Raw genomic sequence first — 21,430 nt, 5'->3', positions numbered from 1 at the left:
ATTCGTTTATTGATGAGGAAGAAAACACGAGAACAGTAGGTATAAAACGTTTATTTCATATAAATATTATATATATAACAGAATTTCTCTAATTACACTTTATTACATAAGCAATTTTATATGATATAGTAAACAATTTTACGTGCTTTAGATAAGTCGCGCCACAAACATGAGTCTATTTTTATCTTAATCAAAAATAATTTTTACTTACTGATCATTACATTTCTTACTATATTTTTACTACAACAATAAAGTAGAAAGTCAACCGTAGTCTCATTGTTTCCCGACATCACAATTTGAAGCCGTACGGGTAGGTTTTTGAACCCGCACTGGTAGGTACCACTACCCCGCCTACTTCTGCCGTGAAGTGGGAATGTGTTTCGGTTTGAATGGTTTGGGATAGCCGTTGTACTGAGACTTATAACTCATGTCTCAAGGTCAGTTGGCGGCATTTACATTGTTTTTATCTTCTTTTTTTATTGCCTAGATGGGTGGACGAGCTCACAGCCCACCTGGTGTTAAGTGGTTACTGGAGCCCGTAGACATCTACAACGTAAATGCGCCACCCACCTTGAGATATGAGTTCTAAGGTCTCAGTATAGTTACAACGGCTGCCACACCGTTGAAACCGAAACGAATTAATGCTTCACGGCGGAAATAGGTGGGGTGGTGGTACCTACTCATGCGGACTCACAAGAGGTCCTACTACCAGTTAAAAATGGAAGTAAATGGGTTCCCTCTGGTAACTACATAACACTAGGCGGGCTGCGATCTCGTCCACTTATAATAAAAGCAACAAAAAAAACATTAACTATATAATATCGTATTGCTTGAAATCGATTTTATGCACTTTTCTTGTTTCACTACAATTTTTAAATCAATTATTTATCGAAATCGATCATATTCATTATTAGCCGCTCAGTACATTTGTACGGAGAGCGTTAGTAGTAGAGTGAAACATGCAATATTAAACGAAGAACTAAATGTTACTAAATTAAAATTGTTTAGTTTTGAAGGTTGAACATTACACCTATAAACAAGTACGGGTCAAATTGACCGTTTTCAAATTTATGTACTTTTTTAAATTACATAAGCACATTAAAATACCGTTGTCAAACTATAAAACAATTCGTAGAATATGCTTAAAATATTTGCGGCACTATTTACTTTTGGTTATTTTTTCATCTTTTCCGAGAAAAAAGACATACATGATCTGTATTTAATAATAAAATCGACAGCTTTATGAATTACGGGTCGAAGTTACTGAACGCAGTATGAATACTACAAGAACTATCGGTAGGTATAGTGATAAAAAACTTAAAGTTGCAATCAAATTAAATACAAAAAAATAATTTTAATTAGATGAGGGAGTTTTTTTTATTGCCTTGTGGGTGGAGGAGCTCACGGCCCACCTGGTGTTAAGTGATTACCGGAGCCCATAGACATTTACAACGTAAATGTTGCCAGCCATCTTCAGATATGAGTTCTAGGTCTCCGTTTTAACAGTGCAACGGCTGTCCCACCCTTCAAACCGAAACGCATTACTGCTTTACGGCAGAAATAGGCAGGGCCGTGGTCGCCACCGGGGCGGACTCACAAGACGTCCTACTACCAGTATTTTATAACAATACTAGCTGTACACGCCCGCTTCACTGCGCATTTAAAATTAACATTATTATTTATTGTCATTATTACTAGGGAGTCCAACACTGATATAAATATTAGCCTATCCATTAATTACATGTATTTTCTACATGGATACCAAGTTTCAAGTCAATCGGAGGCCTGGTTCAGTAGTTATAACGGAACATCCGTAAAAACCACTGTAGATTTATATATTAGTATAGATTAAACGCAGTTATTACTGTAGATTATTGTTCGATCTGTTTCCCTAAGAGCGAGGCGCGTCATCCAATCTATCAATCTTCCCTTACAGTGTAAGAAATAAATAAACTTTCGATTAAATCAAAAATCGAATATAAATATATCTTGTAGTAAACTCAACGACTGCGATTGCGCGTCATTCGAAGCGACCAGATCAACGGTGACATATTTAGCGGCTTGTAGTATGCGGAGGCACGAGGCGTTCTCCGGCGGCAGACGCTGAAAGACCTGCGTGAAGACTGCTTTAGCACAGTCGTAGTGAAACACCAGGTGATCTAAGATATCGGTTAGGTCCGATGGCGTGAGCTGGCAACATAAGTGAGCTAGTGTCACGCAGAGCTGAAAATTAAACCAATCATACCAGTAGGTATTATATTAGGTATTATATTAGGTATTACATTAGGTGTTATATTAGGTATTATATTAGGTATGATATAGGTATTATAGACATATTTTTTCCTGCGGGAAATCGAGGAGCGAAGTTTAATTTTCTTAAAGTTGCTTCATTTAGAGAGAAGGATAGAGAGAGAATACACTTTATGGCACGCCAAAACACAATTTACATTCAAAAACAGTCAAAAAGCAGATAGATTTGTACAATAGGCGGTCTTATCGCTAAAAGTGATCTATCTCTTTCAGACAACCGTTTAATTTAAAGAAATTCTGGAAAATATAAAAATATAGCAGGTATGTTGCGGTGTACTATTGACAATACATTATTATAGAAAATATATACATACAATAAATAGATAAATACCGTTTACATAAAATATGAAATAACTATTTGATTTATATACCAATATTTGTACATACTTACATACTATTATACTTACATGCATGTGGAATGGTATGAAATCTAGTGGATATTTAATTAAACAACCAAAACCTCTTATTTTTTTCTAAAAATACTATTCGTGACATCGTTATCTCAATCTTATATCTGTCATTTATATTTTCTTATTTTAAAATAAAATTAGTGTGCCAGTGTGAATTGACCAAAAATTACCGATCTTCCCACTTACATAATTATAATAAATCAACAGTATGGAAAGGTTTACTGGTGGTAGGACCTCTTGTGAGTCCGCGCGGGTAGGTACCACCACCCTGCCTATTTCTGCCGTGAAGCAGTAATGCGTTTCGGTTTGAAGGGTGGTGCAGCCGTTGTAACTATACTTGAGACCTTAGAACTTGTATCTCAAGCTGGGTGGCGCGTTTACATTGTAGATGTCTATGGGCTCCAGTAACCACTTAACACCAGGTGGGCTGTGAGCTCGTCCACCCATCTAAGCAATAAAAAAAGGGAATTTAATGAGCGATAAAAAATTACTTGTCTCACCTGTTCAACGAGGTTATCTTTGTGTTTGTATTCAGTGAAATCGTCGACGTTAACAGCGTTCTCCATGGCGGCCATGACGCCTCGCCAAATCATCGCGAAGTTCGCCGCGTACGATGTTCGCGAGCGCGGCGCCCGTAACGCGACCGCCCCGTTTATACGAACCTTGAGATTCTTGCACTCTTTCATTAGTTTACATAAATTCGAGAACACCTCATTCTGAAAATATTTTTTTTGCTGTATTTAATGCTCTAAAAATCTAATAAAATCTCTAATGCTGACATCTTTTGCTTGTCACTTGTAGCATATAGAAAAGCTATTTTGGAATATTTATATGGTGATTTAGTCCGATGAGTATTATAGTTTTATAGTGAGTAAGTTGATGTACTTAATAATATGTGCGTATTGTATTGCTTTCGGTTTTTTGGAACTTAAACTTTTAAATTTCTCTTCTCTGTTCACTTTCTACTTACATGTGGTTTTGATTGTGGAAACATGTTTGGTTAGTTTCCCAAATAAATAAATAAATTTAGCTTCCAAACATTTTAGATGAGATAACGTCTTATAAATCGATTAACACCGGCTCCACGCACGAATAAGTGTCACGTTCCGCCTGAGCGTGCAAACTAGACCGCAGAACAAGCGATAGAGAGGCTCTGCACCTGGCATTGCTGAAGTCCATGGGCGACGGTAACCACTCAAAATCAGGTGTATCGTATGCTCATCTGCCTACAACGGGCAATAAAATAAAATAAAACTATCGGCCTAAGCGTTGGCTTGTGACACATTTATTTCAATTCTCGCGTGACGTCAGAGCTAGGAGTTCGAATAGTTCTATTACTGACGCTACCACGTAAAACTACCGTCCGTAAACCGACTTTACAGACATTTTTTATTTTATTTTTTTATTATGTAAATGGACGATCTCACAGTAGGGAGTATTGTGAGCCCGCAATGTAAATCTAAATTGCGGAATAAATCTCTGGACATTAAATATGTTCCTAAGTGCCATTATAAATACCTGCCATCCACTGAAACAGGTGAAGAGATTCTCGTTCTTCATTGCATTCCCCAGCGCGTAACAAGCATTCCAGCGGACCTTCATGTTCGCGACCTTGCAAGCGCAGTCCAATAGCTTCCCTATTGCTACTTCGCATAAGGTCTTTAGTTGCGGATTCCGATGTAAATTATCGCTCTTTATCAAACGTAAGAGGTTTCCAAGGGCACGTGTCGCACTCTGCTTGACCTGGGTTGCATTATAAGGGTTCATGGTTTACGTATTTTTCTTACTTTTCTCTGAAGTCGTCGTGGCCTAAAGGATAAGACGCCCGGTGGATTCGTATCGAGCGATGCGGCTGTAACGGTGTTCAAATCACACACATATCATTTTTTCTAATTAACACACAAACTGAACACATGTTCACGATTGACTTCTACGGTGAAGGAATAACATCGTGTAATAAAAATCAAACCGACAAAAAATTATAATTTGCGTAATTACTGGTGGTAGAACATCTTGTGAGTCCGCACGGGTAGATACCACCTTGCCTCTTTTTGCCGTGAGCAGTAATGCATTTGGGCTTGAAAGGCGAGGCAACTGTTGTAATAAAAAACTGACATTAAAACCATGACTTACTGTGGGCTCCGGCAATCACTTAACGTCAGTGAGGTCCTGAACTGGTCTAGCCGGCTAGTCCTATGAATGTCTTGGTTTAATACTAATAATACTCTTTGATAGTAAATATGTCAATGTTAAATTTTCATGTTTTTTTATCTTTTTTTTTTTTTTTTGTAGTATAATACAATGAACCGCTTATATTTACCAATGCATACAGTCGGTACCTGTAATTGTGTTAGAATTTAGTGTGAGATGAACGTATATGTTACTTGTAATGTTCTGTGCTGATGTATAACATGTTGGTAACCAATAAATAAAATAAAAATAAAACAAAATGTGTGCAATTCACACGTGGTAGAAGTGAAACCTTCCAAAATTAAAATACAATTATCCTAAACGTCTTAAGTATATGTAAAATTTTGTCATTAGTAAATAATTGTAAGGTAGCGCCCTCTGTGAATTGATATTTTAATTTCACGTATAATCCTAAATTAAAATTCACTACAAGAGCTTTCATGCACACGTTAGTATTAAAAAATCTCACAGATGGCGCTGTATTAAATAGTATATATATTTCTGTCTCATTCTTTGCTGGCTTCATCCTACACATTTTTGTATTTGTGTCTCTTACCTGTCGTTTTTTCCGTTGCATCCGGTTTGAAATCACAACGATTCTAAAGAAGTTTTCACTTCAAAAAATTAAATAAAATGACAGAAACATCCCAAATTATCAAGAACAGTCATTATTAAAGTTTCAGACTCGATCGAACAAAAGACGCCGGATCGCATGCATTCTAAACAAACACACATACAGCCTCTCCTCTAAATTTTACTCTCTATCTTTCGTACCATTTATACTGTTAATATTAATTACTTCGATGACCTACCAACAACAGTACAAAGTTACAACACAAACAAATGTATTTATTTTAGGGATTCGAAATCAAATCAAATCAAATAAAAAAAAATTTATTCAACATAAATGAAAGTACATACTTATTGAACGTCAAAAGAACTACCGCCAATTCACAAGAACTAGCCTCCGTCCTGAGAAGAATTGGCAAGAAACTCAGCGGGCATGTCTTTTTTTTTTAAATATTAGATTAGTTGTTAGGCTAGTTCCACAGTTAAACCACTGGGATAAAGAAAGGCAATATATTTGCTCCTTTAAATTCCATTACACTTACACCTTATTTGAACGTCCATCTAAATATATAAATCTTCAATATATTCACCGTGACCTAATATACTGGATCAATAACATTATGCCACGCGCCAAAACATCAGAGAACGCGTGCAAATGATAAAATGACAAATACTATTATATAGATAAACTATGACCCTACGGATTCTGTCTTTGACGCTCTGTCAAAATAATAACGTATTAGACGTCTGCGCTATGTTTAATTTTTTTAGCGAATAAAGATTATAGAAATAACAGATCAGATAGATAGATGTCTATGGACTCCGGTAACCCCTTAACACCAGGTGGGCCGTGAGCTCGTTCACCCACCGAAGCAATAAAAAAAAGAACTACCCGTAGAGCAGAAGTCGATTGAAATTCTAGAAATTTCGAATAATCGATATGTTTCTCCGAACCGAGAAAGGATATCTCGATTACCTGAGTGCATAGACCACACAGCATTGAGACACGTGGTCAAAGTCTCAATTATAATATGGAGCGCAATGGAATTATAATATGGATCGTGATACCCATTTTTTCTATCTCACAATCATCACTACCTACGGATACGGCACAGATAACCCTAAAGCTTCTTCACAATCTACTTACTATTGTCCGCACTAGATCGGATTTGCAAAAATAATTGTTTACTTTTACCTTATCATTATCTACGGCGCAATGTATGCTGACCTCGAGCAGCCGGACCAGCAGGTCATCGTCGACTTCGTCAGCATCCGGTTCGTGCCTGTTAAAACAGATTAGTGTACAAAACACATTCCACCGTATCAATGCAACTGGTCAGAGGCGGTTAAAACAAGTGTCTGTTTGTGTATACTTTAAAATCGCATTTTCACTTTAATTGCTTTACAGATACTGAACAATTTCGGACGACTTAATAATAATTAGTATCAGTGGTCTATTAGAGATGTCCTATTACAAGGACTATAATAATATATTGATTTTAATAATGCTATTCACAAAATCCCGAAACGATAAGATTTTTTTTTATTTCTTGGATGGGTGGACGTGCCACAGCCCGTCTGGCGTTAAGTGCTTACCGGAGCTCATAGACATCTACAACGTAAATGCGCCAACCACTTCGAGACATGAGTTGTAACATCTCAGTATTTACAGTACAACGGCTGCCCCACCCTTCAAACCAAAACGCATGACTGCGTCACGGTAGAACTAGGCAGAGCTACCTACCACCAGGAAAAGTACTATCGTTCTGTCTGTTCCTACGAAGCTAACATGCGTTTCAGGCACAATAGCCGTTATTCCAATGCAATAGAGATCAAAACTCCACTTCTCGATTCGAGCAAATGTATGCTGCAGTTGTCTATGTACTAAGATAAATATTCAACACTATCCGAACCTTATTATGATAACAAAGAACCCACTGATGGTAGGACCTTACTGGTTGTAGGACCTTACTGGTGGTAGGACCTTACTGGTGGTAGGACCTCTTGTGAGTCCGCACGGGTAGGTACCACCGCCCCGCCTATTTCTGCCGTGAAGCAGTAATGCGTTTCGGTTTGAAGGATACTTGAAACCTTAGAATTTATATCTCGAGGTGGATGGCGCATTTACGTTGTAGATGTCTATGAGCTCCGGTAAACACTTAACGCCAGTTGGGCTGTGAGCTCGTCCGCCCATCTAAGCAATAAAAAATAAATAAAAAACCCAACTTACAAGTTTAGCACGAGAGCGTCACTTAGATTACCCAAAGCCCAAGCTGCCTTCGCTCTGACGACTAGAGTCGGCTCCGCCAACGCCCTGAGGATGTTCTCGCCGCAGTCGCTTACGAAGTGTATGTCCTAAAACCAATCGAGTTATTTATAGCGGAGAAAACATATCTGTGTCGTTCGTTCAATTGTTTTAACAGTGAAATGTTCGCAACGATTTTGGTAATTCAATTACTGGCTGTTAACATTCTCTTTCCGGTAATTATAGATACAGACGAATAAGGGATTATCTGGAGAACGGATGGAAGTATTATCTCTGTAGTGCTGAAGGACAAGAGGGAATGCAATGTTATTGATGAGGATGTCGAAGGCAGAGCTAAGTGGAGGAGTAATATAAGGAAAGCTGACCCCACCACCATGAGAGATAAATAGAGAGAAGATGGTAGTATTCTCTGATTATATCAGCATCATTAGACCGCAATCGCCAACTAGCATTTACTGGTGGTAGCACGTATTGTGAGCCCGTGTAGGTACCACCACTGGCCTAATGCTGCCGCGAACCAGTCACGTAAACTGTTATATTATAATAATTGGAACTTCCACTTTAAGTCACAAGACAGATGGCGGCATTCATTATATGATGCCTATGAACACCATTAAACAACTTAAACCAAACGGACGGTTTACTCGTATCTGACGCAAAATACTATTTTAAAATCCTACCATTGCGTTCTAAAAAAACAAAACAGTTGATCATAGCTTTTTTTTTAAATTAACATTCACAAATTTACCGAATTTCAAGGTTTAAGTGAAGGACGGGGTCACTGACCTCTCTTAATGTCTTGAACATAACCGCCATGGCCAGGGCGCGTACTGCCGCCGCACGGACCGACGCCTCTTCGTCGCTGCACGATCCCACCAGTAACGCGCAGCACAGCAGTTGAAAACGTCTCTGCATAAAACATATTGGTAATCTATATATGTTTCTATAAACCGGCAAACGTAGTGTAGGACGCCCTCCTGCTAGATGGCGTGACGACTTGGCAGGGCAGCTGGCGATGACTGGAAGCTCATTCGCGAAGCTGTTGCTCTTGAGTTATTAGGTTTCCTTCGGAGGCGCTCGGGCAGCTGTTAGCAAATCCCACCCCTTCTGGCTGAGCCTTTGCTCACCCACCTGTCCTGGTGAAACTTGAAAGACCTCCGGGCCACTAGTAATACTTCAATCATAAAAAAAAGACTGGATCGGTAGAACCGAAGATCGGGTTCAGTGGCGATCTTTGGGGGAGGGCTATTTCCAGCAGTGGACTACCGCAGGCTGATGATGATGATATATGTTTCTCAATCGTGTCACTCTTGACAGAGTGGTCATATCTCCCAGCTTGACGTCACCTTACTAGACTTATTTGAGGGAATTCCAAGGTCAGTTTTAGTTTGGTCCGTTCACCGCTTTGACAAGTCAATGTGAGTACTTTGTTATAGACTCTGAAGCGGCTGAATCAAACTTGATCAAATTTTCAGATTGGCTTGACGGATGATCTTGCGAAGTCAAGTCGAAGATCGGCCAGAAAAGCAGAAACCTATTTGGCTAATGTTAAGTAAATTGTAATCATACGTCATGAATATTTGCAAAGTAAAATTAGTTATTACAAGTTTAGCGGTAGACAGCGGCTTGGCTCTGACCTTGACATTGCCGGCATTCATGAGCGATAGTAATCACTCAGTATCAGGTAGGTCGTATTAACGTCTACATAAAAAGTAAAATAAATAAATAGTGTGTGTGTGTGCAAGTCACAAACGGTAGAAGTGAAACTTATATAAATAAGATATAGATATACTGACTATCCCACTACACAGGAGCATACATATGGACAATGTTTAGTAGACGATAGTGGGGATGCTACGAAAAGTCGCACAAAGAGGAGACCGAGAACGTCTAATGTGTTCTATCTCATTCTCTCGCCGGCTGAATCCTATACATTTATGTGTTTGTGTCTCTATGGACTTATTTTTTCGTTTCATCGAGTTTGAAATCACAATGATTCTAAAGAAGTTTCACTTCGATAAAAAAAATTTTTCGACTACCGACATACAAAGACATACGATTCATAAACGAGCAATGTTCAATCGTACCGGCAACTCCTTGAAGGATTTCTCCCCGATGTTCGCTATACAATCGCAAGCGACCGCCTTCGCCGGGGAATTCTCGTTCGATTGCAGCACGTTCGATAATGGAGTTATCAGTTTCTCCCACATTTGCACGCAGTGGGTCAAGGGTGGAGCTTGATCCGTTTGCTCTGCGAGTCATAATTTAAAATGCAATTACTGATTTTTCTCCGGATTTAATACACCTAACGGGCGTTCAATCTGATGTAAAGCGATTAGCAAAAAACGTAGACATCGCAACGTGAATGCCGCCACCCACTTTGAGACATGAGGTCGAAATTTCGGTTGTATTGTATAAAGGCTATCCCACATAACTTCTTTGCGACAAGAATATGCTGGATGTCGTATCTTTTTTTTTAAATGTTGGTATCGACCCATGTGAGATTAGAATACCTACGAACTATACCACTTTATTAAATACCACCATAATAATAATGACATCAGAAAGTGTATAAGATATGCGAGCTCATTTTTTTATCACTTAATGGTATTCCTTAATCGTGAATACAACATGTGTGTAGACAAATATCTCAAAATGTTTATTTAAAAAAATACCATTTCATTTTGTAATCGCGTGACTTTATCGAGTGCGTTACCCGCGTTAGACTTTTCAGTACAAAGAAATATTTAAATTATTTAAATACGTGTGCCTTTCGCACGTTACCTAATTTCTGGACGGCATCACCAATTACGCTGATCGTCTTGGCTGCGTGCACAACCACGTCTTGGTGCTCGTGCTGCAACATCTCACAGAGGACGTCTCCAAGTAACAGCATATGAGGGTGAAGTAACTCCTGTAGATGGTGGAATGCTATGGCCGAGAGTACTTGAAGAGATTCTAGTATTACTGGTATATTTGCAGGTTTACATCTCTGGAAGAGTTTACAAGAGGCATATCATTTTATGAATTCTGAAAAACGTTTTCTATTATTTGAAATGGTTTATTTAGCAGCCGAGGTGATGTTAAATGCTTGTGACATAAGGTCAAACTCATACATATTGTCCAACGGCTATCAAATTTATCAACGAGAAACGCATTACTGCTTCACGGTAGAAATAGGCAGTTATACTTTTAGGATCACCCCCATACCGAAAGAGGCTACACGCAAAAGAAGGGTGTGAGTGCAGAAATGAATGGAAATTAATGGAAAATGAGGACATGCTGCGGTAACCCCACATAATGGGATAAGAGCAAGAAGGTTGATACCTACTCATGCAGAATTATACGAAACCTCCCACTAAAATAGTACATTAAGCATATTTATTTGTTTGTGTGAATTTTTGGAATAATATTAAACAATTATTTAAAGAAAGAAAAAACAATATAAAATACCTTTACTTCTGGTCCCCTGAACAACCATCCAATTTTATGGAAGCAGATATCTAAGATCCAGCTTCTGAAATACGTAGACTTTTCCTTCGTCACACTAAAATCTTCGAAAGGTTCATCATCAGAATATCCCTCTTCAAAATCACCGCATTCTTCTAAATCATCAGTTATAGTTATCTGATTTTGAGGACTGTTTTGAAAAGTCGTATCTTTTTCTATGGATTTTAATACCTCCTCTACTTTTGGCTCGACTGAGAGAACGCATCCCATTGTTATCAGCGCACCCACCTGCAGGGTTATATCTGACAAACGAACATTTTCTGTTATTAATTGACGTTGTTCTATTATTCAATACTAAGGCACTGTCACTTATAAGCCCAGTAGCGACTCGCACACAATTATATAATATGAAACAAATACAAATAGCATATTTTTTTCAGTCATACGAAATCGCCACGAGAAGAATCCATAGATTCTTGTCTGTGGCGTTAAGATGCCCATATAAAAATGCTAATGAGATCCTCTCAGACCGACTCGCGACGTTCGATGACCTAGAGAAAGCAGGGTTGCTGGCCGATACATTACAAACCCAGTGCACGCCCAATACTCAATCCACGGACCCTGTTCATCTAGAATTAGTAGATAGGGAAGTCGAACGCAGAGCCTTATTGCCACCATCGGACGCATTACAACCCGTCACTCCGATATAAGTTAAAGACCTAATCAAAAACCTACGTCCTCGCAAGGCTCTCGATTCCGACGGTATATCTAACCGCATTATTAAACTTCTACCCGCCTAGCTCATCGTGATGTTGGCATCTATTTTCAATGCCGCTATGACGCTATGAAATTTAAATCTAGTGGTCTAAAACGAGGCAAATTTCGGTTATGACGTCATCGCCGTTGAAATGCGGACGTGCATGATACGCGACGTTCCAACTTTAAAATCGCTACGTCATTTCACTTCTCGATGTTACGGCTTAAAAAAACAATGATACCCTATCATTCATTTTGCCTGACTGGGTGGTGCAGTAGTTAGGGGCCCTGACTGTTGACTTGACTGGTTCGTGGGTTCGATTCCCACGTCAGGAAAACATTATGTGATAAACGTCCATAAGTATCTATGTAAATATCTGGTACACATAACATAAGGAATCCTAATTTGGGGCCGGATGACCGTGCGTGATTTGTTCCCACTTATTTATTTATTTATTAAATATTCATTTTATGATATCGATGGGCTCCGGTAACCATTTTAGACCTTATGGACTTGAGCTTGTTCACCTATTTACGCAATAAATAACAACTGCTGTGACATACAAAATTGTATTAACATTAAACATTCGAAACACGAAACACGCTATTACGTAGCTAGTTAATTTTAAGGACAATTAAGCAACTCACCTCGATGAACTAAAAACTTCCTTGTTGATTTAACTAAATCCCCTATGAGACCATTCTTCATCTTATGATAGGGCGTGGCCTGAACCAAAGCGGCACAGCACTTCAGAGCTACAATAATCACGGCGTGACTCCTTTCGGTGTCCAGGATCGAGGTAAGAACTTTGTGCATGCAAACAATTACGTAACCGAGCGACACCGAGAACGGTATGAATGATGTTGTCTCTCTCTTGCTGAAACATAAATCAAACTTACAGCCGCCAACAACTGTATACATCAGCATTGTTGACAGAGCGTTCTGAGTTCGCCTTTTTTTGGTCAGGAGGAAATCGCCGGACTTCCGCACTCCACTAGGAATGGAGGGCGGAGCATGTCGGAGTCGAATTGACTAAAACCTCCTATCGCTCAACAAGCCACGTCCGAACCTCGCATGAGACAGAACTCATTGAAAGGCAAAGGGGGGAAAGCGAAGCTTTTAGTGCGGAGCACATCTCTCCCATCACTCTCCCCCTCTGAGCTCGCTTAGGTGGAGTTTCCGCAAATCATATAAATAAACGTTATTCCAATGTTCACATGGTCTTCAATCCTGGTGTCTTAAGATCTGTGTTTGTGTCTTTGGTAATCAATTGTTAAATTCAAAATTAGCAAAGACAGTATATTTAATCACATCATTCTTTTTCGATGTTATCATTTGATATCAATCGTCTTCGTTTTCGGAAACAGTTCAATTAAGGGGTTCATATTTATGAGTATGTTTATAATGAGTATAAGATAGACACATAAGAGTAAGAAGAATACCTTGTTTCGGCTTGAGACAAGTAAATCCTAGATCCAGATAGCAACGCTAGTATTACACTCAGAACACTAGAACGGCTACTGGCTATAGGATCAGTTACGGCGCAAAAAGCAAGGGTCTTCTTTGCAGAATCTCCAGAAAACCAGTTCAGAGGATCTGGAGAATCGGGTAATAAGGCCCACCAATATCCAAAGATTTCTTTCTTTTCTTTTACCTGTGATTAATCCAACTTTAACATTATTATAAATGGCAACATGTATAGTCCCCGGCACGTAACTTGGCAAGAGTCGTTAGATGCGCAGAAGTCGTTTTTTAGGTCTCTTTGGTTGTCAAGCGGGACGCGGGGAAAGACGTAGCACCGTTCCGAGCGCGGGATTGGTGAGTCAGTCGACCCTCCCCTCCTGCACCGCGTTCACGTTCCGTTCGCTCCTGATTACACATGCGCCTACTAAATTTTAGGAACCCTTTGTTTATATTGAGTTTTTGTTACGATTATTGTTTTAAATTTAGTTTTTGTTACGAGTGTTATTCTTTTAAATTTGTTTGCAATGCCAGGACCAAATACCAATGACCATATAGTCGATTCAGTCACTGAGTGTTTTATTATTTACGCCAGTGACGACAGCGACTCTTCGTTATGTCAACGATGAGGAGCCAACTCCTTCCACCAGCTCAGGTGCTACCATAAATTTAATGCAAGGGGTAGCACTATTAGAAAATGATAGTGACGACGGCGACTAACTTTTAATTGTATTTTATTTATAACACCTAATACACTTCACGAATTCCTCTCTTTTCTTTAACTTTCTTCTAAACACACAGGCTTAAAAACAAATTATGGCAAATAAAAAATTAAATGAAATAAAATTAAATTATATGAGGGCAATAACAGTGACCATTTTTTGTTGCAATGTGCACTATGCGCGACATTACCCCCACTACACCAAAACCTTGCCAACTTACGTACCGCTTACTATATGGCCCTATATGGACAAATCTTGTAGATAAAATAGTTAATAGTAATAGAAACTAAGTTTTTAAATTCAAGTGGACAGCGGCCTAGATGTGCTTCTAGCATTGCTGGTGCCCTTGCGCGGCAGTAAAAACTTGGCAACCACAGGCTGCTCATCAAACAATCATCAAAAAAGGAAGCCTTTGTGAATCTCCTGACCTATAACTAACTATTAAAAAATTATGTTAATCTTTTGCTTCATTGCGACGTGAAAGAAGTACAACAAACAAACAAACACTTTCACATCTATAATATTTAAGCTAGAATATGCTGTAGTATTCTGTTGCTGTGGTAGAAATAGATAGGATGAATTCACAAAATATCCACATTTGAGCATTGGAAGATTAAGTTGTCCAAAATCAGGCTGACATACAAGGAGATAGAAATGCAATTAGAAAATTACCTTTATTAGGACTAAAAGTAAATTTGAAGCACTCTGTCTCACTCTAGCTTTTAAAGCAATTAATTTTGCCTCCCTGCTGTTCTCAACATCTGATATGTCTGAATCACTGGTCAATACCCAGGCATGTTTAGTTTTCTGTGGCTCTAAGTAATTCTGACTTGCTGGCTTGTAGGCAGAATTGTTTTCGAAATTGTCAACGTCTTTTAATAAACTTCTATCAGAGGTAGGTATCTCTTTCTTAAGGCTTTCTATTGCATTGTTTCGCTGTTTCCTTATTTTTTGTTTCTGAAAATTTTAATTTTATTGTAATTAGGTGATATTTTAAAACATAATTGATGGTGGCAGTGGCGTACCTAGAACTTTTGCCGCCCGGGGCGATTTCCAGTCTGCCGCCCTTTCTTTTATAAGTCAATCAAATAGTGGTTTTTATAAATTAATACACATAAATAAATTATTAAGTTATTTAATCAATATTAATTAATACACAGAGTAAATTTGTTTAGACTTATTTGTATGCACTCGTAAACATATTTATATAATATCTACTCTTCTAGCTTTCATACTAGAAAAATCGTGTATAATGCTCTCAAAATTTATATTATTTGTAATTTCTTGTTCTATTGACAATATTGCAAGATTTTGTAGTCTTGATTGACTCATTGTAGAACGAAGATAATTTTTTATCAACTTAAATTTTGAGAAGCTTCTTTCGCAACTAGCGACACTGATTGAAATTGTTAAAAAAAATCTTAACAAAATTACAATGTTGGGAACAGAATTTTCCAACCTATACTGCTGAATAAATTTTAGCAGGTCAAGAGGGCCCTTCTCCCCGTTTTTCTAATGTTTTAACTCTTCTTTTAGTGTAGATACAGCCATAAAAACCTGGATCCTTTTTCTTTCAATATGGAACTGTTCTTTATCAATGTCGATCAAATTATTTATTTGACATTCAAATTCTTCATTTAGTAGGTTACACGGTATTATACACGAATATTTTCCCCTTTATTTGCAGGTATTTTTGAGCGTCATTAATTTCCAAAAGAACGGATTCCCATAAATGAAGGAAACATAGAAAAGAAAAAGATTGCATAGAATTGAGTAATACTCCAGCATCTGATCGCGTTTTATTATTTTCTTCTTCTTCAGATGTCAATTTGTCCAAAGCGCTTAAAATGTAAAAAAAATGTTTTTTTACTATAGTTACCGCGGCAGCTCTAGCGCTCCAGCGAGTTTCTACACTACGTTTAACACCTTGACCAGTGACCGAAAGTAAAACATTCCATTTATGAGTGGAAGAAGAAAACAACGTTCGATAGTTCCAAAAAATGTGATGGAATTGATAGCTGTAGAAGCTGCGTGCAAACATGCCAGGTTTAAGGAATGATTTGTACATGCTACAAATTCTGCATTTGGATTTATTTCTTTAATGCGGGTTTGAACTACATCTATACTTCTATACTAATATTATAAAGAGGAAAGATTTGTTTGTTTGTTTCGAATAGGCTCCGAAACTACTGGACCGATTTGAAAAATTCTTTTTCCATTAGAAGCCGACATTGTCCGTGATGAACATAGGCTACTTTTTTAAATTTTTTTTTTTTTTTTTTGGTTTCATGTGTGTTTTAATGTTTCCGGAGCGAAGCGAGGCGGGCGGGTCGCTAGTGTCTAATAATTTGACTGGTTTGATCTTTGTGTGAAATGTCAGGAGTGCTATCAAATATAATACAAAAGTATTTAGCCTGCTTTATTTGATCCATAATTGTTTTTCTGACTGCGCCTCCCAATAGCTTTATGAATTCGTTCTGAATCTTCGACGACAAATAAGAGAGACTATATTTATTACCCATCTTAATTTTTATTACATGTTCTCGTAATACTGGGTCGTACTTAGCCAATAAGTCAACAACCTCGAGAAAATTTCCTCTATTTTCCAGTAAGTCGGTGTTTTCCTGATGAACACTTTCACGATGTCCTCGAGATGCCAAATTTTGTTTTGCTAAGAATCTAATTATATCAAGTATTCTTGTTAGAATTTCCTTCCATTTTTTTATTTCTTTATCAATATTCTGTTGTTGTAGTTTGTCAATAGTTGCTCTACTTCCAAGTCTTATTTCTAATTCCTTCCATTTGTAATATGATCGCATGTGCAGCGGACTAACCTCATGTTGACTAATTTTAGGATTAAGTTTCCACCATTTGTAAAAACCATTTTCCGTATTAAAACCTGCTTGACAAAGATTATCAAACAGTTTGCAGCAGAAACAATAAATACTTTTCTTCGATGGTGAATATACCATCCACGATCTTAAGAGCTTTTCGCCATTAGGCAAAATTTGAAAAAACCAGTCCCGACTCAGTATTCTTGTTTCACCTTTGGCTTTGCTTGTATTATTAGAACGTTTTATTCCTTCGCTGAAGTCAGCCTCTAAATTTTGAATTAAAAAGGGACCTTGACGTACCAGAAATACTCTTGTATTGTCGTCAATTTTGTTAGGCCATAATCCAATATCTTTCATAGAAACAGACAGAATAATTTGTGCAGCAGATTCTTCATCAAGACTTGATAAACTTTCTACTTCTTCGCCAGTGTGTGAAGCAGGTCTTTCCTCTTGAAGAACATTGGTAAATGTTTTTTCGCCTTCGAGCGCTGCATCTTCACCCGTATTTGAGGCAACAATACTAAAAGAACTAGAATTTGGCTTATGAGAGATGTATTTGAGTAGTGCTCCAGTGTTTTTAATCGGTATTTCCTCCCTTTTCTTTCTAAATGACGCACCGCTTTCTTTTACTCGTTTCATCCTAGGGATATATAATAAAAATATAACTTGTCGAAATAAATAGTATAATATGTATAGAAAACGGCAGAGTCATTTTACTTCGCTGAATAACATCTATATCTACAATACGTAATACAATATGCTTAACATTATAAATTCTCAAAATGCACTTGCACCCTAATAATTTGTTTCACTCTCCACTGTTAAAAGATTGAATCGCTAATGAACAAAATGGTTTATAAGCAATTTATCAATCCAAATACAATTCTTCAAAACGGACTGAGAATATTTATGTATTTGCGAGTTCTGAAATTGTAACTTCATCAGTATTTTTGTTTTGTCTCGTTTAGATTTTGTTGTTTGAAAAAGATAGTTCTTATGCCGGCGCCCTAATGCTTTGCAGACCTAGCAGACCGCCTTCTGCCGGCCCTGTTTTTCAAAAGATAAATCGATGAATAAAAAAATATTGATATATTACTTCAAAGTAATCATATAAACTTTTCAAAAGAAATGACATTTATAAACTGATATTAAAAAAAATTCCGAACAAAATCGAAAAGATACTTTTACGAATTCAAAGAATTTTAATGAATACAATAAAATCAAATTATTACCTTGTTCTTGAATTAGAATTCAAAATTTACACTAATATGCATTTATATACACCGATGAATAATATTCGAAATCATATAGTTAATCATAATTTATAGAAATCAAATATTAAACTTATAATAATCATAATAATCATTTATTATTCAAGAAAGAAAATAAATATGAAATGAATAAATTGCTTTATACAACTAAAATTAAATGCTACAATGCCGCCCCAGGGTAAGTGCCGCCCGGTGCGGACCGCACCCACCGCCCCCCCTTAGGTACGCCACTGGATGGTGGTGACCTTAGGAAAATGTCAAAGGTATGAAGCTACTTTATATTAATAGAATATCTTATTACTCACTTATTACTTGGTAGTGTTAGAATTAATATCAAAAGAAGACACTAAAATAACTAGCCTCATCTCTCACAGTATCTATATACATATATTTTAGGATATAAAAGGTTAGTTTATGGAAAGTCATTACAAGTGTTTCATTAATATTTTCCTTTAAAAATAATGAAGTTACCTTCCCACCCTTACTTGGTGGTTTGTGTGGTACAGGTGCCATGGCTACAGTTTGCTGAGAAGGCATAATCTTCTCAGGTTTATTACCTTGATCTACAAGTCCAAAAAGAACGAAATAATGACAGATCCCTATTATTTCTGGCAATGGAATTATCACATTCTGATCACTGAAGTATAACTGCGCCAGTATCCTTAATGCTGATACAACAGCCTGTAAGTTATAATAAGTTTTAAATAAATATGCTGTTTGGGATATCTTCTTAACATTCTAAAAATATAGTCACCACGATTCATAGGATAGTTAAGCCTTAACAACTGTATGAATGGGTCAGGGCTTAATTTTAGTCAGTGTTGGTATCTTTGTCAAAGATATTTGGTATTTGAGCTCTAGATGTCCTTGTTTCTGTTTTGAATGTCTAATATATTCACATATTATATTTTTTTTAGTTTCATAAATTGTACAATTTAGATTTGTTGTTAGGTAATAAAAACAAATGTTAGAAAACAAAAGCAAATGGCTATTTGACAGTTGTTTCAATTTTAAACGGAAAATGTTATGCTTTAGTTCATTAACTTTTAATCATTACAGTGACATACAAACATCAGGTATTGCATTGTGCTGAACTTAAGTAATAGAATGAACATACCTTACAGTACAAAAATTCATCAGTTTTCTTATTGTGACCTTTCATTAAAAACTTCATTGCTATTTGTGACATTTTATCTTTGGCTTCCAATGAAAGACCATGGCTACTCTCTAACGTTTTGTCATCATAAGCCGATATTAAGCACATCATACATTTAAAAGCAACCAAACATATTTGGAGTGAGTTTGGAGTGCTGAGATATTTGTCATCGTGTACTAAGTGTATTAAAACACCTCTACTGCCAATTAAGGCATCTGTAAACTAATAATATTATTTATGTCATCATTAGATATCATCATGCTATAAATTAGATCATAATAATTTGTAAATTGTAAAGTTGTTTTTTTTTAACAAGTTGAAGACAAAAACAGGGAATCAGTAATTTGTACCAACTTGAGATCTTCATTCTAAAATATATAATATGGGAGAATTTGCATGGGAGATCAAAATTAGCGACTTTTACTGTCCAGTTTAAATGTCTAGTCTAGTTTGAGATATTTTAAAAGGCTATAATCTTGATAAAATTGGATTTGAAAACCAAGGCATTCGGTTCAGCTCAAGGGCCACAGCGCTCACGTCCTTATGCCTTTTGTTCGATAGCTGCAATCTGTGGCTTATAGGAAGCGTTCATGTACGTAATAAAAATATACTACATAATAATTTTCTGTACTGTATATGTATAAAATAATTATAAATAAAATAAATTTACAGTTTATATCACATTCGTTACTTTTTCATTCGAATTTATGACATGACATATCCACATGCCACACCTCAAAGTTTTAATATTGTGATAGTGTCATAGTATTACTATTTTCTTGATATTATTACTTTGAACACAGAATCAACTTACAGTATGGTACAGGTTTCATTTTGAGCTTTCATGATCATAGTCAGATGACCCAAGCTAAAATAATTTCTAATTATGAATAAATTAAGGTATAACATTTAAAAGCAATATTTTCAAACCTTCTGACCCACTTGCGGATTGTATTGCAGAATACACTGTAAATTATGCAAAATATCTGGTACTACTATCTCAGAAATATGCTTCAAGCACTCAATGTGCCAGGCAACTACATTTGATAAATTATCAGCACTAAATTGAAGGTTTTGTTTCACGATCATGCTTTTCATAAGATGAGATGCTTTTGTTGCTAAAAAGTCTTTCGTTGGCTTTATATTTACACAAAGGGCTGTCACTAATGTTGTGGCGTCCTGGAAACATTAATAAAGAATTTGGTAAGCACAGCTGCTCTCGGTTCTGTTTATAATAACAGGTCAAATTGTATATGACATACTTACATGTTTTCTGACAAATATCTCAGCTTTAAACGGTTTAGAATTGAGTTCATCAATAAGTTGATTAATTTTCTCTTTGTTGTAATTTTTTAAATAAAGTAAATTACACAGTTCTCCACACAGCCGTGAGTAATTTTCAGATAAATTATTTTCCATTTTATATAATTTATTTTACCTTTGGATCATAAGGCAACATTGAGTCACTTAATTTTATTCCCTAATTATTATTTTTCTCATAATTTATCATATATCATGTCTTATTTTTATCCATTGGTCTTTATTTGTTTTCTAATTTCTAATTTTCAAATATTTGGATTTTTTGACAATTATAATGTCAATTGTCATTGTCAGTAAAAATCATTCGAAAATAAACTAGGCCACAATATTAAAACCATACATGTTTCCTTTTAGTTATATAAAGTTTTGTTTGCTATAAGAACTTGAAGTAATACTAAATTATTAAAAAAATATATATAAATTCGTTTTCCCGCTTTCTAACTTTCCCGCTTTCCAGCCAATATTTATATAACCATGTTCAACATTATGAATGAAAAAGTATTGAAATATGGTAGACAGAATGTCATCAAAAAATTCATACAGAAACGTTCTTAAAAATTCACGAACCTTGAACAACGTAGACATAGGTAACCTTAATTCAAATTGACCAGTACGTTAAAACGACAATTTCATATCACAACTCCTTATTAATATTAGTGCAAAAACAACAACATCCCTATCCAACCAGAGCGCAGATCTAGGCTCAAAAAACC

The 21,430-nt window shown here is 36.6% G+C and overlaps 1 protein-coding gene across 1 annotated transcript; it reads right to left on the bottom strand.

The window, feature by feature from the left end:
• Positions 1-460: 460 nt before the first annotated feature.
• LOC114249904 (HEAT repeat-containing protein 6) lies at positions 461-20,996 on the bottom strand. Its single transcript, XM_028183610.2, has 16 exons — positions 20,664-20,996; positions 20,328-20,576; positions 19,359-19,619; positions 18,713-18,922; positions 14,809-15,093; positions 13,396-13,607; positions 12,601-12,830; positions 11,200-11,498; positions 10,531-10,738; positions 9,834-9,997; positions 8,533-8,655; positions 7,711-7,835; positions 6,676-6,763; positions 4,239-4,463; positions 3,221-3,436; positions 461-2,223 (listed from the first exon to the last, which is right to left on the bottom strand). The coding sequence occupies exons 1-16, from the start codon at positions 20,814-20,816 to the stop codon at positions 1,966-1,968; spliced, it is 3,306 nt and encodes a 1,101-aa protein (XP_028039411.2). The 5' UTR covers positions 20,817-20,996; the 3' UTR covers positions 461-1,965.
• Positions 20,997-21,430: the final 434 nt, after the last annotated feature.

This window comes from Bombyx mandarina, chromosome 08 (genome assembly GCF_030267445.1).
Source record: "Bombyx mandarina strain Sakado chromosome 08, ASM3026744v2".
Lineage (NCBI taxonomy): Eukaryota > Metazoa > Arthropoda > Insecta > Lepidoptera > Bombycidae > Bombyx > Bombyx mandarina.
This window is presented reverse-complemented; position numbering and strand designations above follow the sequence as displayed.